Here is a 24,938-nt window from a genome sequence, read left to right on the forward strand (position 1 = left end):
GAGTGGGCGTGAAATGTATCGGTGTCATTCTGATATTCCCTGCAATAGGTTCTGCTCTCTGGTTTTCTTCCATTCCAAGCTCGTTTGTGATATAGCTGGACCCCTTGGGAGAAAGCATCTCTCTGCTGAAAAACACACCTGTCTCCTCCATTTGGCCAAGGACTAGAGGGAGCGGGGCCACTGGGCATCCCTGAGCCAGGCGGGCCTGGAGCTTTCAGGAGCCCATCCTTCCCAAGCCAACACTCAGATCACCAGAGGACTCAGGACTAGGAACAAACCCACATTCACTGCAGGCTGCTCTTCGTGGCCACCTGGCAGGGCCAGGACTCACATGAGACTATTGCTTCAAAAAAAGCAAGACAGTGCCTTTATTATTCACTGTAAGGGATCTTGGGGCCACTAACCTAGATCAAGAAAAGTCTGAGGTGCACAGAGCTCCCTCTTCCCCTCCATCAGAGGGAAGTAATACTCCGTTCATGGAGCTGTGATCGGGCAATAGTGGTGATGGGGGGCATTTAGGGGGGCTGTCACAGGCAGCTGTGTGGCCCTACTCTCTGTAGGGCGTGTTAGCCCAATTTAGCTCTTTAAAGATTCTCCAGTAACAAAGGCACAGGCTGCTGGGGGCAGGAGGGTGGCGCTGGAGAGCTGCGGGTCGATGGAGGGCAGGGTCAGGCCCGGGTCTTGTTCTCTCTCCCACCCTGGGCATCCAGAGGGGACTCTGCGCTGAGCACGGAGCTCCAGGGGCATACCTGGGGAGGCCCCTCTGGACCAGCCAGCTCTGTCTGGCTCCCAAGTGCAAGACAAAACCGGGAGACAATGATGCTATAGAGATCTCATTCCTGTTAGTCCGGAGCTGGGCACATCTCTGTCCTTAGTGCCACCATCATCGGGTCCTAAGGATGACCTCCACTTCCCCGTGTGGCTGTCAGGACCCTTTGGAGCATGTCGTGGGAGAGAACAGTGCCAGCACGCTTGGGGTGCCCGAGGTGAGGCAGAAATCTGTGCACCTGCCCGGCAGGCAATGGCACGAGTCGCAGTTCTGTGAGCAGCTGAGCCCCCCAGCCCCTGTGATCCAGGACTCTCAGCTGGCCCCTGAGAATGCAGCCCCAAGCCCCACCTTGTGTCTCAATGGGCCCCAGTTCGTTGCAGGTGGGGAAGGCATGGGGCCATGGCGTGCGGGGGCACGTGAGGGAAGCACCAAAGGGGCTCAGATCCGGCACCCACGGGCCACGAAGAGAAGCAGTGTCTGCCTAGGCCTCGGGCTGAGCTGTCCCAGCCCGGGGGCCTTCCTCGGTCCAGGTGGTGGCAGGAGGCCCTGATGAGAAAGCCCACTTCCGCCAGGGCTTGGCTCCAAACACCCAGGTGCAGGCGGGACAAGCTGATGCTGGACACCAGGACAGCCAGGAAGGCCCATGGTGGGAAGACGGGGCATCTGAGGATGGCCATCTGGAGAACCACAGCATGGGGACGCACGGGCTGACTGGGGGCAGGGCGCCGAGGGGGACAGAGGCGGGCTGGCCAGTTCTGTAGATCCTCGTGGCCTTGTCACTTGGGGTTCAGGAGAGGCCGGGAGGGGCAGCAAAGGGAATGGCCTAGGGCCCCAGCCCCACACCTCCGGCATCTCAGGCCCCCCCCCTGCTCAGTCCTCGGCTTCAGGTTGGTGGCCTCCGGTCCCTCCCAGCTCCAATGACAAGGACGGGAAAGGTGCTGGGCCCTGCCCAGCCCGGACCTCGGGATGCCGGAAGAGGGCTTCTACCATCTTGTTTTATTTTGCGGGGACTGAGCCTAAAGTAACCAGAAAGAACAAGCGTCAACGGGGACCCTACTGCTTGGGGCCTTTTACTAAAAACAGTGTCCGAGTCCCAGCGGGGCTGGTGCAATCTGACATCGAAGGGAAACTCTGGGAGAAGTTTGTTTTTCTTCCGGCAACCTTTCTCTCCCTTCCAACAGAGACATTTTTCTCCCCCCTACGACCGGCGTCAGAAAATAGCTTCTGACTCGTTGCGGAGAAACATTCCCAAGCTCGGGAGGGGCGGCCTTGGCAGCCCCTTTGCGAAGCCCGGGGCCGGTGTCCAAGGGTCAGAGCGCTGCTGCTCATCCAGGCCCAGGCCCCGGGCCGGGTCCCAGGGTGGGCCTCGGAAGACAGGGCTCAGGAAAACCGGGCCGGTCTTGGTGTGGCCACCTCGGGGGCCGCTGGGGCCTCTCTGGCCAGGGGCCGGGAGGGGGACACCGCTACCCTGCCTCTAAGGCCACATCCAACCCTAAAATGGCACGATTCTGGGATTCGGACTCTGGATAGAGGACAGAATGCTGTCCTGTCCACCTTTTGGCAGCCACGAGGTGTAAAAGGAGCTGATGTGGAAAGGCTTTGTTTACCATCAGGGCCTGAGCCAATGGACATGTTAATAACTGCCCAGGAATGAAGCCGACCGGAACGGGCCGACCCTTTCCACCTTTGGAAACCCACTTTGTAAACAGGTGCCGGCGCTCTCTGAGCCATGCACTTCCACCCATGCAAGCACAGCACGACCTCATAGCACAGGCCGGTGGTTCTCCACCGTGTCCCCTGAAGGAGCTGAATGGCCATCCTCCCCCAAGGGGGAGGTGAAGCTGGTCTACACCCCCACTCCCACCCCAGCAGAGCCACCTGATGGTGGGCCTGCCCTGGCCTCACACGCATGGCCAGTGGAGGGGATCCCGGAGGAAAGCTGCCTCATCTCAGATAAACCCAGATGCTGGACTAGACCCTGGACAGGAGCTGGGCCTGAAAGGTCACTCCAGTCACACACGACATGATACCCAGGCTCAGCTAAAGACACCTTCCCTGTAGGCAGGTGTCAGCCACTCAATTGCACGGGAAGAAAAAGGCGCAGTGGCTTTCACGTGAGCCGGTTTTGGGGGGAGAGAGAGGAACCACCCACGGCCCATGGAGGAGGAGGCTCATCAGTGGCCCAGAGCCCAGGTCAGAAACGACATTCCCAGAGGAAGGGCTCGTAAAGCAAAAACGTGTTTATTAGGCACCCTTGCTCCTCACAGAGGAGCAAGACCCAGGACAGACGCGCCTGAGCAATCTCTCGAGGCTGCAGGAATCCCTCGGAAGACTCCAGAAAGTGTTGGCACTGACCGGCCATCACCCAAGAAGAACACTATCTGGCTGGAGTACAAAGCCGGGACTGGCTCCTGGACTCCACAAACACTAAGGAATGGGTGAGGGGGCCTCCCGGGGACACCCACCCAGACACTGGCAGCCAGGGTTGGCCTTCTGGCTCTGAGGCAGTTTTCCAGAGCCACTGAGGGGCCGGGAGCCGTAGGAGAGCAGTGGGCTTCTCACCCAGGCCACGTCCCCAGCGCCCTCCCCCAAATCTGCCCGCCTCCTTCTGGCCGCCGACTCAGTCCCACACGTAGGGGTTTCTAAAGACCTGGGAGCTCTTGCCGTCTCTCGGTGGCGTGGCTGCCTGGTGGCTCTGGGCCGCATACATGTCTTCGGCCCTCAGGGTGGAGTTGGCACTGCCCATCACCTGGCTGTTGGCGGTGGCTCGTGGGAGGATGACGTCGTAAGCTCCTTCGGACTGGAAGGAAGGACAGGAGGTCTCACAGCCGGGTTCCGCCAGGGCGGACACACAAACACTCTGCTTCCTGCAGGGCTGCGCCTGCCAGCTCCCCCTTCCCTGCCCCCCTCACCCCCCAGCAGGGCCCCAGCTGTGGCCTGGGATGGGGGACTCCACCTCTGGAAGCGGAGGGGCTGGCCTGACCTCGAGCCCCCTCTGGGCATGGGAGTGCCAGGCCTCTGGGCATGGGAAGAGGCTTCTGGTCACCTCGGATGGCCCTGGGGCTTCCTTATTTTCGGAAGGATCCTCTTCTCAAGCCCCCTCCCTCCTGCTCCCAGTTCCTGAGGGAAATCCTGGGGCCCAGTGGACAGTGAAGCACAGTGAGTTCTACTACCTGCCTGCTGATGCTCCCAGGCTCCCTTCTCCCCAGACTCTTCCCCGAGTCCTCAAATGGCAACAGGACACCCAGGGGCATCAGAGCTGTGGGTCTGCCTGGGTGAGGACAGCTTGGCCTGCCCACATTTCTTATCTCAAAGCCTGGGTGGGCTCGTCAGATGTGGAGACCTAAAGCTCAAATTCTCTGCCTGGAACCTGGCTAGAGCTGCAGCGGCCCTCCTCCCATGTGGGGCAGACACGGCTGTGAGGTGAGGAGGGTCCAGAGGCACCCATCCTAGCTCCTGACCTGGAGGGCAGGTGAACTTCTGGCCTCACTAGCCTTATCCCTAACCCCTGGCACTACAGGGCTCCAAGACACCTTCCGTCTAATCAGACCCGGGTGGTTCTCCCACTGGTTTGCAGTCGCCTTAGCTTGCCAGCCCCTAGTAGCTCCAGGAACATCTGGGCAAGTGGGGCTCAAACCTGGGTGTGCATCAGAATCCCCACCTGGGCACTTGGTTCAGCTCCAGCTGCAGCCACACCTAGTCAGGCTCCACCCAGTGGTGGCTCAGTAAATGTTTACCTGGGGTGGGGAGGAAGGGAGCCCCCATCTATGGTCTTTGCTGATCTCTGGGGTGGTTACTCCCATCCTGGGAGACTCCAGCAGATTCCGTGTTAGATGATACTACCGGAGAGATGCTAACCAGCAGCCCCATCCCACCACTGGCCTTACACAATTTGCATTTTCAGCAAGTTCCCAGGTGATGGTAATGCTGGGGGGTTTGGGGACCACGTCTGGATCCTTCCCCCCTTCCCCCTGCCCAGGAAGCAGGACTCTATGTGCTCAGGAGTGAGGGGTGGCAAGGGTGGGACAGCTCCTGGAGGAAGGATCCTGGGGTGGGGGGGGTCCACAGCGTGAGTGACTGTGACCAGGAGACTCTGCTCCTGTCCTTCAGAGAGACTCCTTGCCCCTCCCAGCGCTTAGCTGTAGGTTCAGCTTAGGGGCTGGAGCTGGAAGTTTCATATATTCACTGTACCTGCCCCCCACCCCCAGGGAGGGGGGTGCTCACGGCAGGGAGAGGGGGTGAGAACACCACCCTGCCAGGGAGAGGGGGTGAGAACACCACCCTGCCGACCTCCTTCGTTTCCTGTTCCCAGAGTCCTGCCAAGGCAGGTCACTGACCTCTCCCCCCAGCGACTGCCAGCCCGGGAGGAGGAACATATATGGAGCGAGTGAGAATCTAACCCACTGTCTTCCTGTTCCCAACCCCCCACTGGCTAATGGAGCATCTGGTTTCCAGAACCCAGGGGAGGCGTGAGGTCGAGAACTGAGAGCTGCCGCCTGCCTGTGCGGGGAGGGGAGCCAAGGCCCTCCTGGGACAGCTGTGGTTGAGGAGTAAGTACTTACCCAGACCTGCTTTTTGGTCCTCTGTGCCTTTGGGGGGCACCAAAGAATGACACCCCCCCACCTGGCTGAAACCTTGCTTTGTTCCTCCCTAAGCTCCTGTGGGTAACGCTGGCATCTTCCACCAGCCCGGGGCCCGGGTCATTGTGTGATGCCCCATAACCCAGGGCAGGTCCCCCTGTAGTGCAGCTGAAGGCGACGTATATATCGGCTCCAGGAAGCGGGCATCAGGAGCCGAGGGGTTCCGTTCCCGAGGCTGCCACAGCAGACAGAGAGGCCTGCCTCCTCCCTACCACCTCCACCCCAGCCTGCACCAGCCCGCTCGGGCTGGGCTCCGTGGCCCCGGCAGGGTCAGACATGTGGGACCCGACTCACCGGGCCTTTGTGCATCAGGGCCATCTCGGTGGGCTGGTACACGCTGGTCAGCAGCTGCCCGTTGTACCCACTGTATGGTGACACCGGTCTCTTAGCTGCAAAGAAACGCAGGTGCGGTTTGGGGGCTGGGCTCTCAGGCAAGGCTCCCAGGGGGCACGGGCAGGGAAGAGGGGGCTTGTCCGCCCTGGCAGTACATCTAACCCAGCAAGGAAGCCTGGCCAGGGGTGGCCAACCTGGGGGTGAGGCTGCAGGTGTGGGGGCCCCTGCAGAGACCAGAGTGCCTTTGTCAGGAGTCAAGGAGAGCATGATGCTGCCTGCCTTCCGCTCTGGCTTTTCTGCAGTGTGAGGACCCCCCCCCCCCTTTCAGCAAAGAAAAATGCTCCTGTCAGCAACCTTCACATCCCCATCCGCCCTCGGGGGCCAGAGGCCAAGAGGGGCACATGGGCCTTCTGCGGCCTTCCTAGATGGCCAGGCTCCAGCTCTGGCCTTTCCTACTGCAGGCCAGCTGCCAGGAGGTAGGGGAAGCAGGGAGAGCCCCCACAGCCTGAGACTTCTCATGTTGTCCCAGGGCACAGCTGGCTGCTGATCCTCCAGGACCCCAAAACCCAGAGCCCCACCAGGAGGACTGAAGGTACATCCTGTCCTGTGGCACCCTGGCAAGTTTCCAGAACTATTTTCAGCTCCGGGAATACCTCCCCACGCCATGCCTTTGGGTATACAGTCGTCCAGATTTGCTTCTATCCTGCTGGGGTTCCCAGGGAATCTGGGGAAAGCTGGCAAGCAACCCCTAGGGGCCCGAGACCAGGCTGTGCCGTAAGGGTGGCAGGTGGGTGTGTGTCTCCTGCAGGCTGATGGCCCGCAGCTCTGAGGGACCACGGCTAGGGCTGGCTTCCTAAGTGCTGGGCCCACTCGATTGATTTTTCCATTTAGATTTAAAAAAAAAAAAAAAAAAAGGAAAGAAAAAAACCCTCACAGCCCAGAAGTGTTTGCCTTGAGAGGACAAAGGCTGAGGACTCCCGCGGGCCTCATGGCCAGGCTCAGGGGGAGAGCAGGTGTGCGTGCACAAGCCCCGCCCCCACTCCAGCGTCCCACTCGGTATGCGACCGCGACCCACTCGGTATGCGACCGCGACCGGGGGCCACCCCGCTGGGCAGATCAGGGCTCAGGTGCCAGGCAGGATGAGGGTCACTCCTTTCTTCAAAACAGAGATGGTGGGGATCTGTTTGTAGAGGAGTTCTGATTCTGGAAGTTCCCCAGTCTCTGACTCAGACTTCTGGCAGAGACCCCAGACCTGGAGACCCACAGTCAAGCAGTTCAAGTCTTAAGTCCCCAAACATCTTGATCAGCCCAGTCTGAGGTTGGGGTCAGGGGTCTGTCCCAGTCCTTCTGACCTCCAGTTCCCAGTCATGTCAGCTAAAGGGGCCTGTAGCCAGCTGGCTGAGGACAGCGTGCCACAGGACACATCAGGAAAGGCACAGCATGTGGCACACAGTAGGTGCTCAATAAATGCCAGTGGTCCTTACAATCAACAAATGCCAGAGAAATATTCTTCCTTTTGGAAGCTGGGAGCTCGAGCAACTGGCCAAATGCCCCAGAGAAGCATCCCCCACCTCCCCCACCTGCTTCTCAAACTTCTCCCCACGGGGGCTTGGCACAGGCTGCAGAAACTTCACCCATTCCGGCCTCTTCCATTTCTAGGACGCCCTCAGCCTGACCCCTCTGAGGCTGCAGGGCTGGCTGGTGCCTAGTGCTGGGCTCCAACAGGAAAGCCCCATCCCATTAACAACGAGCCAGGATAGGAGCTTGGGGACAAGCCAGCTGGATAGTGGGTGCTGTTTAGATCAGGATGTGGCACAGTGCTTTTCTTAAAAAGAACAAAATCGGGGCGCCTGGGCGGCTTAGTTGGTTAAGCGTCCAACTCTCGATTTTGGCCCAGGTCACCATCTCGGGGTCGTGAGATGGAGCCCTGTGTGGGGCTCCACGCTCAGCAGGGAGTCTGCTTCTCTCTCTCCCTTTCCCCTGCCCCTCCCCTAGCTTGTACGTGTGCTCTCGGGTGCACGCTCTCTCTAAAACACATAAATAAATCTTAAAAAAAAGAACAAAATCTTAACTGAGAAGACTTTTAAAGGAAACGAAGACTATGAATATGTGCATAATAGAAAAACAAGTCCTGGAAGGGTAGTTGTAATAATAGTAAAATGACAGTAACCCACACAGCTAATAGCTAATACTTCTAGAGTACTTTCCAAGTGCCAGGCACAGACATTAGCGTAATCTTCACAAAAACCCTATATAACAGGGACCATCCTCATCCCCATTTTGCAGATGAGGAAACAGAGGCACATGGAGGTAAACGATGGGTCAGAGGCGGCACAGAACAGGAAAGAACGGGGTAAACTGGGAAGACAGCTGGGGAGGAATTACCTGTGGTGTTTGAAATTTTATAGTGAAAATACATTTGTGAACCACAGGAGTATAGAGAAAAAAAATATTTTTAAATGGACTTTAGGGACTTTAAGGCAGAAACCTAGTGATAATTCGAGAACCTTCCATTTTGCTTGGGAGACCAGCGCCCCAGTCCTGTCCTGCCGTCAAGGACGTGGAGTGATAGGGGAAGCGGGGAGGGTGTCCCTTCACCTACCTGAGGCTGGCTCATCCATGGAAAATGCCTTGTTCTCCACAAACATACTCTGGCCCTTCTGCTCTTTCAGGATGGTCTCGTAGCCTACGCCCCGGGTGGGGTACATGTCCCCCTGGTAACTTTGCTCTGGGCTGGCCTTGGTCACCTGGGAGACCTCAGGGATGACATAGAAGAGCACAAAGGCCCAGGCATTGGCGGCGAGGGCGATGGCCAGCGTGGGGTCATCCCAGGTGGGGCTGTTGCGCTGCCTGTTGCCGTACGTGTACATGACAATCCACACCACCCATATGGCAATGGAGGTGGCCGTGGTGAGCAGCACGAAGGCCCCGTGCTTCCGCCAGCGCTTGAAGCGGCCACACACGACGGGCCAGGCCCCCGTGAAGGCGCACAGCAGCAGCAGCATGACGTAGATGAGTGCCATGACAAAGTCCATGTTGGCGATGGCGCAGGGGGAGGCTGTGACCCAGGTGGCACTGCCGTTGCCCAGAGGGTCACCCTCGCCACCGCCCCGGACCAGCGTAATGATCAGCCACTCGGTGTTGATGATCACCTCCACAAGGGTGAGCAGCAGAGCCACGGTGAAGATCACCCAGCCCCGGGGCCCGTGGTTCTTCCGGGCCAGGAAGTTGAGGGCAAAGACATGCGCCACCAGGCAGGAGAAGCAGATGGCGAACAAGACTCCGAAGAGGAACCGCCGGGAGGCACAGGTAGAGAAGTTAGGCTTCACCACGCAGGCGAACACGAGGCAGAAGAGGCCCAGGGTCCCCAGCAGGAAGAACACCTGGGTCCCCAGGACGCTCCGCTTTTTGGTGTCCTGCACAAAGGGGAGGCTGGCCACAAGGATGATGGTGAGGACGAAAGTGGTGACAACTCCCGCCCCGGCCACTGCCTCCAAGATAATGCCCCAAGCCCCAGAACGGTCACACAGGTTGTAGTAGAGGGGGTTGAGGTCCGGGCTGCAGCCAGGTGGCACATGGTTCTGGGCCTGGGCCCCTGAGAATAGGAAGAGAGGCAGCCCCAGGCACGTCAGCAAGGCTTTGGGGATGGCCATCCTGGCTCCCAGGCCAGGCTCCAGCTGGGTCCCTAGAGAGGGAGAGAGAGAGAGAGAGAGAGAGAGAGACCAAGAGAAAAGGCAAAATCAGTCCTCCAAGGCCAGACGCTGACACACCAGTCACTTGCTTTCCCCTAGCCTGATTCAAGGCAGACAGCGCAAGCTGATCACGAGACTGTCCCCCTGGGCTTCAGAACACTTCTTGACACAGAAGTCCTGGAAGGCATATCAACTGATCAGGGAAGCATGTGAGATGAAGCCCATTGGTCATCTTCTCTGTCCCCAGTCATGGAAAAGGAGGCATCTGTCACTGAATTTTTAGGTTTCTCTCTCCCCAACCATAACCTGCATCTGAATACCACCCCCCCCCCCAGCTCTTGCAGTTTGAGCTGGGCGTGAAAGGGCTTGGGAGCAAGTCAAAACCAAGCTTATCAATCCATTTAGCACTTTCTCTCTGCCCTGAGAGTCTCTGAGTTCAGCAGGCCGACCACCGTGCCCTTCAACTCCGCCCCGGTGATGCCCACATCCATGGCCAATCAGCCATCCACTCATTCACCCAACAGGCACGTCATGAGCACCCGTGACAGGCATGACCTGCATCTGGAAAAAATGAAGAGACCAGTCCTCTTGGATTCCTACCCACCACCTCCCTTTGCCCACTCCCCACCCCCACCCCACCCCACCCCCAGCCCAGCTCTCCTCTCCTCTTCAGAATCCAAACTTCTTTGTCTAGCTCAGTTGCTGGAGTCAAGGATAAAATAATGTCTCAGCTAGGGAGTTAATGACTTCATGCAAAAATCCTCCTATGAGGCATTAACATTTTAAAAGCAAGAATGGGGAAGGGCAATGAAAACCCCAGAGGAACTCATCTGTCACAGAAGTCTTTAAGGCATTGTAGCTAAAAGGCACAAAAGAGACCTTTCATTCACGCCAGAAAGGTACCCTACGTACTACTCATTTGACCAGTCCCGATGGGCGGCTCTACCAAGTGCTGTAGATGAGCCGCAAAGACACGGAACCCCTGCTCTCGACACCAGCTGGACTGTCCCAGTGTGAAGTGGAGGTAAAGAGTCTGGCAGGTGGGACTTTAGATTTACTTGGAGAACAGAGAATCTCAATGTTCTAAACAGCCAGGTTCAAAAATACTACGAAATCCAAGCACGTACATAAAACCACCCTTATGTTGAACTAATTAGTTCTAACTACCTCTTCCTCCTCTCTCACTTCTTGGGTCCCCAGAACTCTCCAGAAAGATGGCAACCAAGCTTTCCAGGCTGACAGTGACCACTAGTGGCTTGCAGCGGAATGGCATGATCCAACTCTTCCCGCCTTCCCTTCCTCCTTTGGGGGAGGTGATGCTTAGTCTACCCCCTTGTTTTCACCATTCCTAGTTTCCTAATTTCTAGCAGGTGAACAAAAGCCCTAAGTCTGTCAAGGGAAACTCCATAACTGATAAGTGGAAGAGTACCTACTACTGGATCAAGAGAAAAAAAAAATCAAAGATTAAGTGAAGCCGACATAATAAAAGTCATCAATTTGGGGGATCCCTGGGTGGCTCAGTGGTTTGGCGCCTGCCTTCAGCCCAGGGCGTGATCCTGGAGACCCGGGATTGAGTCCCACATCGGGCTTCCTGCATGGAGCCGGCATCTCCCTCTGCCTGTGTGTGTGTGTGTATGTGTGTGTCTCATGAATAAATAAATAAAATCTTTAAAAAAAAAAAAAAGGTCATCAACTTTCAAAGTCCTAGGTGCGCCTTGAAAATATCATAGGTATCTCGACCTTCTCAGCTACTTCATTTTCCAGTTAGGCTTGCTTTTCCCCCAAATACTACCTATCATTAACTCTTAATAAATGAACATCTTTATTATTTTCCAAACTAACTGCATGGTCAGAGCTCAGTTTCTCTGGACTTCTAAGGCAAAAGCATGGTTTCCCCTGCTTGGAGATTTAAAAAAGCTTTTGTCGGGGACTTTGTGTAATCGTAAATCAATAAAGCATAAACTGTATTTACAAGTGCTGGAAAGAAAGAAGAAGGGTGGAGGATTAATGGGCAAGGAGGAACATCGAACCACTCCAGGGAGAGAGGTCATTTGCAAGATTATATGCTATGGGTTCCTAAGCATTCAACCCCAGCTGGGGCATTTGGGGCTCAGAACAAAGCGGCCAGAACTTGTGGTAAAGTTGGAGAGGTGGAAGTAAGCCCTGCCTGAGAAAGGCCACCCTGATTGAGCCCCCAGGTATCTGCACATCTTCAAGCACTTCACCCTCTCCTCGCTCTGGGGGCCAGTTTAAAACAGGCAATTTTTCCAAATCAGAAAATATTTAATGTGCATCTGGGGGGACAAAGGCCAGTAGTTCTCAGAGCTCTGAGAGATACAAGGATGGACAAATATAGCCTCTGACTCGATTGTTTGTTGTTTTCTCCCTGACATGGTTTTTATTATTTTTAAAGATTTTTTTACTATTTAACTATTTAGAGAAAAAGAGTACAAGTACGGGGAGCAGCAGACAGGAGAGGGAGAAGCAGGCTCCCCACTGAGCAGGGAGCCAGATGTGGGGCTGAATCGCAGGACCCCTGGATCATGACCTGAGCCGAAAGGAGCCACTTAACCGACTGAACCACTCAGGTGCCCCTGGTTTTTAAAATCTAGTACAAGGGGCGCCTGGGTGGCTCAGTCCATTAAGCATCTGTCTTGGGCTTAGGCCATGATCCTGGGGTACTGGGATCAAGCCCCACGCCTCAGGGTCCCTGCTTGGTGGGGAACCTACTTCTCAATCTCCCTCTGCTGCTCCTCCTTGCTTGTGCTATCAAATAAATAAAATATTTAAAAATAAATAAATAAAATCCAGTACGAGAAATACAGTAGGTCTATGAGAAAATGATTAAGTGCCACCCAACAGAATTTGCCTCTGGGGGAAGGAGAGGTGCTACAAGAACACAGAGGAGGAAGCTCTTCCAGCTGAGGGGGTCAGAAAGACAGAATGGAGGAGACCTTTCAACGGCATTTTATTCAGTTCTTAGCCCACCTTCATGTATGAACGGAGTCTGTTAGGGGAGACAGACTAGAAATGCTACAGGGAAGGAGGTTGGGGCATTATTCTAAAGGCAATGGGGAGCCGCTGCAAGCTTTTTTTTTTTTTTTTTGGTACAAAGACGGCATAACCAGGGTTGTGGTTTAAGATCTGAATCTGCCAAAAAGCACAGGCAATTGATTTGTTGAGGACACATTCACCCGTTTAAAGATCGAGGCCAAAGGTAAAGCCAGAATGGCCAGATCTGAGAGAGCCTTTCCCAAATAAAATCTAAGGACTGCTTGGAGGTGGGAGGAAAGGACACCAAAGCTTAGGCTACAAGTTTAAATCTGATAACAACCATGTCATTACAAAAAAAAAAAAAAAAAAAAAGAAAAGAAACACCAAAAAACCCCCAAACCAAGCCAGGTCCCATTTAGCTCTGTCACTTACTCTTCTGATCCCATCTTGCTCTTAGAAGTACACTCTTTTACCAGCATGCAGCAACCTGGCAAGCTCTCTGCCCCACCAATGTGGGGAACTTCCAAGGAAGGAAAGAGGAACCTCTTCTGGCCCCTCCTCCCCGCCCAGGTACCGAGCTGTTCAGCTGCCCTAAAACTTACCAGCCCCAGATGAAACTAGCCATTCCCACCCAGAAAGGATCCACGTCTCTGTTCCCAGGAAAATGCAAGGGTGAGTATGGACACAGAATTACACCAACTCAGACCTAGGGCAGTGATCCGTGGAGGCCAGCAGATTTAGAGTAGGGAGCTCAGAAGAGTTGTGCTGGTTCTCTGACCTCCAGGAGTGCAGATTCAGCCAGTCAACACATGCCACCTTCTACACGCTGGAGAAGGGGAAAAGCACTGCAAAGAGCAGGACCCAGCTCTGCCTAAGAGACTCTCCCTCCTGCGAGTCCCTAAAGCCTAGACTTCTGGCTGTCTCTGAACCTTGATGGTTAAAATTCCGTGCATGTGTCTCCCCTACCAGGCTGGAAGGTCTGTGAGGGTTGTGAACAAGATAAAGACGGGATTTATCTTAGCATCCCTGCAGCATCTAGCGCGGTGCCTTGAACAGAGTAAGCATTCGCTGAACAGACTCAGTGCCTGCTTCTCCCCTGCCTTCTTCAGTGTGGAGTCACATCTCCTGTGTCAGGGCTCTCAGTGGGACCAAGGAGGGGAGTGAGAGGGGGACCTCCTCCTGCCCCATGAATTTCTCCTACATCGCCGCTGCAGCACAGCCCAGTCTCTCGGATTATTTCCTGGACAAAGGGGCCCTTTTGCTTCACCTCCTTGGAATCAGTCATACAAATATTTTTAATCATCTCTGAAATCAGCCTCTCCCCAGCTCAGCCACTCAGCCCCCAGCTCTGGTCTGAGTCAGCCCAATCCAGTTCCAGAATCCCCTTCCTCCCAGTTTCCCTCTCCAGGGGGGAAGCAGAGAGGCCTCAGCATAGTGGGGTGGGTTCAGAGGCCCAGCTAGCACTGACTGGCTGGATCAGAGGCAGTCAGGCCCTCTCCCCGTTCCAGAATAAGCCACTCCTCACCCCCCCCCCGCCCTGCCCCCCCACCGTTCACACCGGAACCTGAGAAGCCCTAGGGCATAAGAGACCATCCTGAAGAGGGCACTAAGGGCTTCTTTCTTTTTTTTTTAATTTTTTTTTTTTTTTTTTTTTTTATGATAGTCACACACACAGAGAGAGAGAGAGAGAGGCAGAGACACAGGCAGAGGGAGAAGCAGACTCCATGTACCGGGAGCCCGACGTGGAATTCGATCCCGGGTCTCCAGGATCGCGCCCTGGGCCAAAGGCAGGCGCTAAACCACTGCGCCACCCAGGGATCCCGCACTAAGGGCTTCTAAGCACCGCCCTGGTCTAGAGCTCCCAGGCTCAAGGATATGAGTAGGCTATAGACACACGGCCTGCAGTTACACTGAAGGGTGCCATGACCTCTGACAGCCCCCTCTCAAAGGCACCTAAGCTCACCCCAGGAAACCACAGAGCATCCTCCTTTCTCCCCGCTCCTCATCTGCCAGCACTCAGCAGCCTATCAGGAGAGATGGATGGACCCACCAACAGCCCTCCCACCTCCTCTCCCTGTCCCCCATCCCACCCCACCTTTCTGGAATCCTGTACTTAGGCCCTATCAACTTACCCCTGTCCAGTGGTCTCTGGTGACTAAACTCACCAATAAGAGGGGTTGGAGATGTGCAGTTAGGAGGTACCTCCTACCCAGGTTGGGAAGGGAGGGGCTTCTGGGAACCTCAGCCTAGACTTCCACATCAAGTGGGCATTTGGGCCAAAATTTCCCGAGCATTCCGAAACGTGGAAGCCTTCAAGGGTCTGCTCTGGAATGCCACTCTGGAATGCGCTCCACACCACAACCGCCCCCCTCCCCCACATACACATAGGAAGACGCAAGGTGGGAACCTCCAAGAGCACAAAATCCTATTTTGACACATTCTGCTCCCGGTGGATCAAGATCGTGGAGCTTTCAAACGATTGGCTTTTCGGGGGTGTAACAGTGCGCGGCGGGCGTCAGGATGGAGGGGCGCTACCCAACCCCTGCGGCTGCAAAGGGCCCTAGAAAAGCCCTGGAGGGAGGAGGGGGCAGTGGAGTAGGGATCTAGAAGCCAAGCTGCCATAAGAAGGGGCTCTTGGATGGTCCGATTCCAAACTTCCTATAGGAAGATTCTGAGAATTTCCCTCCTGGTTCCTCGGGTCTACACCGGCCTCCCCATCCCCCGGCACCGGAGAGGAGGCCAGCCCACCCGTGGGGCCCCGACTGTGGGGTTGAGGGCAGCGCCAGGCTCCCCCCACCCCCACCCCGCCGGGTCCCCAGCCCACTCCGGTGTGCAAAGTTTCCGCGCCCGAGCGGAGTTGGCGCGGCGTCCTCCGCCCTGGGGCTCCTGCCCCGGCGCACGGCCAGCCGGCCCGACCCGGCTCTTCCGGGCGGCGGAGGGGAGGGCGGGGCGGGAAGCAGCAGCCCTTACCTGGGACGGCCACCTCCAGCCCCAAGCGGGGCGCGGGCGCGGGCGCGGGGAGAGGGGCTCGGCGGAGGGCGCGGAGCCAGGCGCGGCCCGGGCCCGGGGTGGCGGGGCCCGCGCGGGGGTCGGGGCGCAGGGCCTGCCTCTCCCGGGAACCTGGGCCGGGCTGGCCGCGCTCGGTCGCTCCTGCTGGCGCTGGCCTCTCCCTCCGCGCTCTCGGCTCCCTGCTCCGGGCGAGAGTGGGCCGGCGCCTGCATCACCGTGACATCACCTCCATTCAGGCGCTTATCGGGCGGCCGCCGCGCTCCAGGTATGTGCAATCCGTTTGCACAGTAACAAAGCGCGCGCGGCCCTCCCCCCGCCGCCGACTCACCTCCAGGCTCCGGCGAGGCGCACTTTCCGGCCGGGGAGGGAGCTCGGAGTTTCTGGCGGAGCTGGCCCGAGGGTTGTTGCTGTTTACCGCCACGCCCCCGCACACGGGCGCGCGCACTCACGCGCACTCACGCGCACTCACTTTCAGGATTCGCCTTTCCCTCCGGAAAGCGGTTTGGGGTGCAGCCCAGCGCGCTCCCTCGCCCCGCATGTCCCAGCGCTCACACGCGGACACGCGTGGGGCCCCCCGCGGTGCGTCTCAGCTAGCCTCGGTCACCTCCGCCCCGGCTCCCCCGTGGGGCACACACGCCGGGCACAGGTCGCTGCTCCCGGCTGAAGCGAGGCGCACACTCAGCAGAGTGCGTCTTTGTCACGCCTTCTGCGCCCCCTCCCCTCCCCGAGCGTGCACACGTGGACACACCACACACCGACAGTCCGCCTCCTCCACGAGCGGCCTTGCCCCCAGCACCTGGGTCACCAAACGTGCATGGGGCGGGGGGGGGGGGGGGCGCTGCGAGCGCGCCTGCCGCGGTGGGCCCGGCCGGGATCCACTCCGGATCGTGAGCAGACGGCGCCCCGGGCCCGACTTGCCTGCGCCTGGATTTCCCGCGACCGCCCCAGCACCGTCCAACTGAGCGCGCTCCCCTCCCGGCGCCCCCGTTCCCTGCTCCGACTTGTCCTAATTAGCCGTCACGGTCATGTTCCCCGCGGTCCCCTGCGCTCCGGGACGCCTCGGCCCTGACTCCGAGCCCAGCCCTCCGGCCGCCCGCGGACTCTTCCACGAGTTCGGGTACCCTCCCCGCTCCGCGCCCCACCCCCACCCCCCACTCCCTGCCCCGGGGTCGATCAGCCGGTTGCCACCCTTTCCCCTCCGGCCCCGGGAATCGGCAGAAAGGGAACGACCGAACTGGGCGAGGGGATCCAGTCTGGGACGTCCCCGGCCCAGTAAACAAGAGGAGATTTTTTCCGGCCGCCTTCCCCTGGGGCTGCGCGCTCCGCGGGAGGTGGGCTGCGCGGCCCGGGGGCGCCCGGCGGGGCCTAGTTAGCTTGCACGCCAGGCCCGGAGGGGCCGCGCGCACCGGGAAGGGAGAGGCTGTTGGGCCTGGCCGGGGCCCAGGGGACGCGGAGGGAGGGCAGCCGCCGGGTCTCCGGGGTGCTGGTTCTTGTGACGCCGAGTTGCCTGGGGGATCGCCAGCAGCGCGCGGTCGGAGCCAGCCAGAGTCGGGGCGGGCGGCGGGGCGTGTTTGCACAGCCCCGAGGGCCCCCGGGTGGGGGCGGGGCGGGGGCAGGCTGGGGGGAGGGCGCGGGCAGAGGGGAGGGGTACCTCCGGGGCTGCTGGTGCGCCTGGGTCTACGACAGGCAGGAGTCAGACTCCGGGAATCTCCGGGCGCTGGCGGAGCGATCCACCTCAGGCCTGCCCCTCCCCTCGCGCACCGGCTCCTCGGACTCCGGGAGAGTGTTTGCTTAGCGGCCCCGGGCTGGCGGCGGGGCCCGGGGTTTTCTAGAACCTGCCTCCCTCCCTGTGCCTGGCCCTCGCTTGCAGGTCTCGGAAGTGCGGTGATCACGGAGCTGTTTCCGTTCTTTTTTAAATATTAAGAGGAAGAGCGCGTTCTGGTGCCAAGTTGCGCGTTCCTCTCCGTCTCGCTCCCCTAACGCCCTGCACCCCCGCCCCAGCCTCCCGGACCCTCGCGGCGGGCTGTGCAGCCCCGTCCCGCGCTCAGAAGCCAACCCCTAAATGAGCCGGTTACTCCCTGTGGCCTCCGGCTGTAGCTTTCATTAACCAGACACGTATTGCTGAAATCGGTTTGCTGCGAGAGCTGCCCATTAGCATAAGTGAAAAGGCGATTCCGAGGGCCAGGGATAGGGGCAGGGGAAGCGGGCTGGGAGCGGAGTTGTGGACCCAGCCCATCTTCTCAGTTTGCTTTCAAGCTTCTGGAACTCCAGCAGGTGCAGAAGACTCTCCCAAGAGGCAAGCTTCCCACCCCCCCCACCCCCATCAGTCAATCAGTCTCTACCCAGGCAGGGGTCAAGTTGGGGTATCCAGTGCCTGGGCACCCCCTGGGAGCTGGGGAAGAGGCCCTCCAGCCCTGAGAGGTCAGCACCCCTGGAAATGTAGGGCAGGTTTCTGAAAAGGGTTTGCTGAGTCCCTTTTCACAGTGCCTGTCTCATTCTGGAACAGGATCTGCCTTTGAAACAAAGCAAGGCCCTTGGGGCAGATGACCCAGGGTTTTCAGCCTCCACCATCCCTGGTGCCCTTCCTTGGGCAAAGCCTGACTGGGTGAGGGGTGGTGGGACTGGAAGTCCGGATCCCGGATCTTGAGAGCACCCTCCACCAGCCCCCACGAGCCAGACTGTTGGGCCGCGGGGCTGCTGCTGGACACAGCCAGCCTGCATTGGCTAGAAGGGAAGTTCTGTGAGAGGTGTGTTGTCTTTCAAGACTCCAGGTATGGGGCGTCTGGGTCCCCAGATGCCATTCACTCAGTTTAATGACCCATAGGCATTTAAGCCTTTATGAACTCGTGTTTTCACCAAAAATGAACACTTTGTGAAGTCACCCCATATGGATACTGCCCACCCACCCTTCAGAGAGATCCTGGATTGATGGATTGTGGGGGAGTGCCTGGCTCCCTCTTTCCCCTTATATGGTGCTTGAGTTCCTGCTGGGCCATGGAAACTACTTTGATCCATCTCAACCTTCCTTCTCAGAGCTATCAGAGGCTAAGGGACTGACAAGGCCCAGGGGTCAGAAGCAGCTCTGCCACCTGCCAGCTGGGTGACCTAAACAAGTCTCTGCATCGGCCTGGGCTCTGCTTTCCTCTACTGTAAAATGGGCGTGATAAACCCACCTGGACATTTCACCCTAACATCCAGATGAATCTGATTCTAGAATGTTCCTCGCACAAGCCTGCCCCTCACAGGTGCCCAGAGGTCAGCCTCTCCTCTCCTATTGCATCCCCTGTGAACCTCAGTCCTGTCAAAATTCAAGTCCCATCTACTCTTGCAGAAGCTGCTTCTCTGATCTTCTTTCAATTCTATTTTATGGTTATCAGAATAGACTTATCATGCCATGCTCTGGGCCTTCGCCTCTACTGTTCCTTCTTCTTCCACATCCTGTCCCTCCCATCCCCCCTTCTCTGACCAAAATTTTTACAGAATCACTGTTGCCTCAAAACTCAGCTCCAATGACCCTCTGTGAAGCTTTCCTCACCTTCCCCAGAAAGAACCATGGCAGTTGCTTCTTTACCCACAGCTTTTTCTCTTTTCCAAAATTTTATTTATTAGAGAGAGAAAGAGAGAGAGCGAGCACAAGCAGGGAGAGTAGCAGGCAGAGGGAGAGGGAGAAGCAGTCTCTCCGCTGAGCAGGGAGCCCGATGCAGGGCTTGATCCCATGACCCTGATATCATGACCTAAGCCAAAGGCAGATGCTTAACCAGCTGAGCCACCCAGGCGCCCCCCACCCACAGCCTTTTATGCATTCGTTCACTTATCATTACCCCAGTATATCTTCATCAGGCCTGACAACTGTCATCTCCCCAGTTAGACTGTGCCCTCAAGAGGGGGACATGTCTCATTTTGTGGCCCCAGGCATCTGGCACAGAGCCTGTCCATTGTTCTATGGTCAGGACAGTAGCAGTAAGAGTAGCGATACAGCCCCTGGAGGGTAGTCTGCTGCAGATTTTCCCCTGGTAACAGGGGCCCTGCCTACAGTTAGCACCCACCCTGCACACCACACCAGCCCAGCCCACTGCACCAGGCCTTCCTGGGGAGCAGGCAAGCCCCAGTGCCTTCTGGAGAAGTCTACTGCCCCAGGCCAACAATGCCTTACCTTCAGAGTCTGGGCAGGGGGCCTTGGCCACCTGGCTTGGGGCACAGGGGTGAGGAGGCTAGAGGTCAGTTTTGCTCCCTAGAGGGACTTCCTTTTGCATGGGTAGCAAGAGTCGGGGATTACAGTTGCAGCTGATGGACTCCTTCTCTCAGGAGCTATTTCCTTCTGCGGGGAGTGGGAGGCCTGAGCCTGGCCCCTGGGGGGCAGCGGGAGTTGAATGCCCTTGGTCTGGTGGCCTTGCCCCAGTGAAGTGAGAACAGCCCCTCCCTGATCTGAGGGTGGAGGCCCTTGGCTCCCTGACAGGTAGGTGCCTGGAATCTTGTGCCAGGCAGCTGGGTGCCCCACAACTGGCTGGTAAACAGATTTTGCATTTGATTTTTCCTTGCTCCCAGGCTCCATATTAACTCGTTACTGCCCAGCCTATGGTGTCTGGCTAAGTCTTCTTTTCTCTTAGGTTTGTATGCCTGACCCTTGGAATAGTAGGTACCCCCTGGTTTTTATAGTAGGAAGCCAGGGGCCTGGGAGCAGGCAAGTTAAACACTAATTCACCACAACTGGCTGCCCATGGGTGATCCCCCTGGAAATGTACCCGGAAGTGGGCCTTGGGCAGAGCCTGCTGGAATGTCACCTGATGCCAAGCCCACCCACAGTGGCCACAGGTCTGCTGCTCCCCATCCCCCCTCCCTGTCCATGGCTCAATGGCCACTAACCAACTGTCTGTGGAGGAGAGAACTGGATTTTCTGAGCTGTCCAGGTCTGGAGAATGTCCATGAACAGACAGTGGATCTAGGAACCAGGGTTAAAGCAAAGGGTCTGAGGGGTCAGGCCCCTCGGCCCACGAACGCCTTTCCAAAAACAAAAAAGAAACGTGTACACAGTACTGCACTTAGTACCCCTCACCTTCAGGAGGGGTCTCACCCCTGTCTGAGAACTTTTCAGGGACGGGATACCTGTTACCTCACTCCAGCAGCTGCAATGCCCCAGACTTATTACCTCCGTTACAGTCTACTCCCACTCCCCCCAACACCTCCAGTCACCCTGCAAACCCCCGTCCACTGGGGGACATTCCCTGACTTCACCCTGGTGCTCTGCTGACACCCTCACCAGCTCCCACTGCCTTGAATTGAAAGACGAAGCTTGCTTGCCCAGCATTCAAGGCCTCTGCAACCTACTCTCAACCTCGGGTGCCAGCCTCATTCCCCTCCTCTTCCCCACAGGAAATGGAAATGGCCACTCTAGCCCGAGAGGTCGGCTCCCAGTCTGGCCACTGGATTTGCCTTCCTGTGGCTGTACTCATGCTGTATCCCCCACTCTTCATTTGGGAAGCCCCCTTTGGGCCTCTCTCAACCAGTCCTCTTTTAAAGACCTGTGCTCCACCCAGAATTTTGGCTAGTGACCCCACCCTAGAGTTGTCCTCCCTCTGCTCCCAGAGCAAGCTCCCCTTCTAAGGCGAATTTGCTAGCCTAGCACTGTTCTGCATCGTTAATTATGAGGCTTGGTGGGGATCAGATTCTGATTTCATGTCTAGCCTTCCCTGCAGTCCCTAGGAGAGCGCTTTATAAACACAATTTTAAAAACAATAAAGGGGCTCCCGGGTGGCTCAGTAGTTGAGCGTCTGCCTTCAGCTCAGATCATGATCCTGGGATCCTGGGATCAAGTCCCGCATCAGGCTCCCCATGGAGAGAGCCTGCTTCTCCCTCTGCCTGGGTCTCTGCCTCTCTCTCTGGTGTCTCTCATGATTAAATAAATAAAATCTTTTTTAAAAAAAAGGCAATAAATACCAGTGGAATAGTGGGCTGACTGGCCAGGAGCTGAGAGACACCGCCTTCTCAAAGGGTAAGGGCAGGTCCAGGGTCTAGCCTTGGCCTTGCTGCCATCAGGAACCCACCACTCAGATCCCTGGCTCCCAGAATTCCAGGCCAGGAAGTTAAGAGAAATGCTAGCTAGTCTGATAACGCAACACTCCTAATAGCTTGCCTCTGTGTCACACTGTGCAACTTTCAAGTGTCTTTGATATTTGATCCTTGCAACCTTACAAGTTCAAGAAAGCAGCTATTACCTCCATTTCGTAGATTGAGAAACTGAGGTTCATAAAAGCCAAGCGGCGTGCCACGGACTAAAGCCTGTTTGTTTTAACTCCATGGCATGCCGCAAAGCGCTTTTCTCATCTCCCATACAGCTCTTACCTTTTCTGCCTTAACTAGTGTACGTGTCTTGTGTCCCCAACCAGGGTGTGAGCTCTTAGAGGGAAAGATGTGTCTGTCTCCGATCTACCTTTGTCCTCTCGATGCCTTGCCCATAGTAGGACCTCGATAAGTATCTGTGAGGGAGTAAATAGATGAAGGACCTGCACAGGCCCACATAAGAGAAGGACGGACGTTGGCAACGGAGCACCTAGTGTGGAGCCGACGCCCTGCCTTGTCCCCATGATCCCTTTGCTTCAGAAGCCAGCCTCACGGCAGTGCTATCTACACTAAACAGTCCCCTGGCCTAGGCCAGGGCCACGTGTCTCCCTCTCCAACCCCTTCTTCCTTCTCTGACTCTGTTCTCCAGGTGGCCACTAGCCCTACAGTCACTCACGTCCCCTCTGCACACACTGCCACCTGCCCCTCCACCAGCCCCTCCAGCCATGACACAATTCTGAGCAGCATCCCCCCCACCAGGATTTGAGGGCACCCTCGCTCGAACTCAGCCGGGGGTGTCCCTGGAGGGCCAGGCTCGCCGCACTCACCAGGGATGGCGCTCCACCCGCAGGGCAGGACCAGCCAGCTGGCTCCTGGGCCTCGCCGCCGTCCCAGCTGTTCCCCTCTTGCTGCCTGCTTGGGGCTTGACTCTCTCCCTTGCCGGAAGCCCAGCTGCGGCGGCCGAGGCTGCCGGGAACCTGGCCGGGCTATTCTGGGAGCGGGCTGGAGCTCCGGGCCGCCTGGCAGCAGCTGAAATTTCAACCCCTTTGGTTTCCACACTGTTCTTCTCCTCCCCGCTGATGAGAAGACGGAGTTCGGTCATTATGCAAAATTCAGAACCACGGATGGCGCATTTGAGGGTCTTAATAGCGGCTGTGGTTACGCTAAAGTGGGCCCTGGCCATAAACCACGTACCCTGCAGCCGCTGATGCAACGGCCTGCCCGCTCCCTGCGGTCGCCCAGGCGTAGCCGTGCTCCTCTGTCCCCATGCCCACCCTGCCCCTTAACCCCTCCAGACAAAGCCGATGGTGGAATTCCTCGGAGACCCTCTTCTCTTCCTTTTCTTTCTTTCCTTCTTCTTCTTCTTCTTTTTTTTTTTTTTAATTAAGACTGCAGGATTTGATTCTGCAATGTAAGCAATAAAGTATGAAGACTGAGTTTGGGTGACACGATTAGAGTCATAATTAACCCAAAGTTAAGCCCCCCTCTCTGATTAACCTGTTTCTGGATAGCCTGCTCTTAGAAGGCCCCGGAGATGATGGGCCGGCTTCATTATCCTCGTGGGGGGGTTGGAGGCCAGGATGGGAAGAGGGCCCCCCCACCCCGAGATCACACGGTGATGGACATATGGCTTAAGTGTGGCGTTGGCCCTCCTGTCATGAAACTGTGCTTTTAGAACCAAAAGGACCCCCAGAGTTGTCCAAAGGGCACAGAACTTGCTCGTCTGTGAAAGGGGGTAATAATTCCTGCCCCATGTGATTGCTGCAAAGATTATGCCAAACCACAGACCCGAGAGCTCTTGGCCAGAATGCCCATGACTTGGGACCTTCTGCCCCCAGGCTCATCTCCTTCCACTGCTGGTCTGTGCGAGGAGAGAGCGTCTCACAGAAACAGTGGTGAGGCTGGCTCCCTGGCTTTCTCCAGCCTCCGCACCCAGCTTCAGAACCAGTTCTATTGTTTAAAAAGCAGATTTCGGGGACACCTAGGTGGCTCAGTGGTTGAGTGTCTGCCTTCGGCTCAGGGCATGGCCCTTGGGGGTCCCAGGATGGAGTCCCACATCAGGCTCCCCGCAGGGAGCCTGCTTCTCCCTCCGCCTTTGTCTCTGCCTCTCTCTGTGTCTCTCATGAATAAATAAAATCTTTTTTTAAAATAAAAAGCAGATTTCGGGCTGCCTGGGTGGGTGTCCCTCATCCACTCCCATGCACTCTCTCTCTCAGTAGATAAATTAATTAGATAAATCAATACAATCTTTAAAAAACAAAAAACAGATGTCTGGACCCCATTCCTAATGTAGAACCCAAGTCTCTAGCCAAGAAGCCCAAAAGCCTGTTCTACAAGGTGCACAGGTGTGATTAGTGCTGCACACTGACCTTAAGAACCAGGGAGGCAGGGTTAAACCAAGAATTGTTCGAGTCAGCTATGAGGAAAGGAAGGGAAAATGCAGGCAAAATACAGAAAGCACGCATGCTCCGTGAAGGATCAGGTTCTCTGCTTCTCAGGAATGAGGGGCTTGGGAGCGTGAGTGCAAGGGTGGCACCAGGGTAGGAAAGCAGAGGCGATCCCCCGCGGAAGTGTTCCAGGAAACGAGAGCCTTGCAGCTTTCTCTATTCCTCCCCACACCCACCCTCAGCCTCTCCTGTGTTAAAGGCATGATTAAGGGTCAGGAAGTTGCTACGAGGCCTTTCCTCCTTTGCCTTGCCCTCCTGCCCCTTCCCCTAATATTTTCCAGCCCTGTCTGAAGTCATCCCAATGAGGGCGTGGTTCCTCAGAGCCCAAGGCTCACTCGGACTCTTTTAACCAGCGCTTCAGATGATGGTTGTGCTAGTAAAGTTTAAGAGCCACCGAAATACAAATCTCCCTTGAATTCTTCACCGGAGGAGGCGTGGGGGTAAAGTGATGGGCAAGACTAGGGGCTGAGGGGCCACTGCTGACCAGCGTGTGTGGTCATGGAGCAGTCTGGTTAGACGGACGAGCTCCTGGCAATGGGGTCTTGTTGGGGAGACAAGCAGCGAGGGTGCGGGGTGTGGAGTCCAAGTGGGGGTGGCACTGAAGTGGGAAGCATGGGCCAGACTCTTGTCTGTTGGAAGGTGAGGATTCCAGAGGCGGGAAGAATGCAGAACTCAAAAAAACATGAGCCAGTCCCAACAATAAGGCTTCATCGACATTTTTCTGGAGCTGATCCCACGTAGGTTTCTTCTTCCCGGAAGTCAGAGGCAGCCATCATTGAATTATTTTCTGCTGGTGTCTGGTCTTGCCCCTTGACACTCAACCTCCTCTTTCTAGAAATGGTAAGACTCCAGGAAAAAAAGCGGGTCAAGCTGAAGTGATGTGGGAGCCTCGGCTGCTGGTATGGGGTACTTGGGGTCATGGTGAAGTAGAGGAGGTAAGGCGATTTTCCCTCTACTCTTCTAGGTTCTCTGCTGGCAACTCTGAAATAAAAGACAT

The 24,938-nt window shown here is 56.8% G+C and overlaps 1 protein-coding gene across 11 annotated transcripts; it reads right to left on the reverse strand.

Annotated features, from left to right (window-relative positions):
* Positions 1-344: 344 nt before the first annotated feature.
* GPRC5C (G protein-coupled receptor class C group 5 member C) lies at positions 345-22,476 on the reverse strand. Of its 11 annotated transcripts, none has more exons than XM_038546692.1 (5): positions 22,322-22,476; positions 8,345-9,427; positions 5,704-5,798; positions 3,420-3,569; positions 345-1,785 (listed from the first exon to the last, which is right to left on the reverse strand). In XM_038546692.1, the coding sequence occupies exons 2-5, from the start codon at positions 9,393-9,395 to the stop codon at positions 1,753-1,755; spliced, it is 1,329 nt and encodes a 442-aa protein (XP_038402620.1). In that variant the 5' UTR covers positions 9,396-9,427; positions 22,322-22,476; the 3' UTR covers positions 345-1,752. The 11 variants fall into 11 exon arrangements, with proteins under 11 accessions (XP_038402620.1, XP_038402623.1, XP_038402628.1 ...); XM_038546695.1 differs by lacking the exon at positions 22,322-22,476 and adding an exon at positions 19,591-19,756; XM_038546700.1 differs by lacking the exon at positions 22,322-22,476 and adding an exon at positions 17,089-17,277.
* Positions 22,477-24,938: the final 2,462 nt, after the last annotated feature.

This window comes from Canis lupus, chromosome 9, assembly GCF_011100685.1.
Source record: "Canis lupus familiaris isolate Mischka breed German Shepherd chromosome 9, alternate assembly UU_Cfam_GSD_1.0, whole genome shotgun sequence".
NCBI classification, from domain to species: domain Eukaryota; kingdom Metazoa; phylum Chordata; class Mammalia; order Carnivora; family Canidae; genus Canis; species Canis lupus.

Bases quoted from the DNA above. Each gene is read 5' to 3' on its own strand.
- GPRC5C (XM_038546692.1), bottom strand. From the start codon at position 9,395: ATGGCCATCCCCAAAGCCTTGCTGACGTGCCTGGGGCTGCCTCTCTTC. The intron at 5,799-8,344 runs GTAGGTGAAGGG...GTTTCTTTGCAG, and splicing joins CATGGATGAGCCAGCCTCAG to CTAAGAGACCGGTGTCACCA. The intron at 3,570-5,703 runs GTGAGTCGGGTC...CCTTCCTTCCAG, and splicing joins CCCTGATGCACAAAGGCCCG to TCCGAAGGAGCTTACGACGT.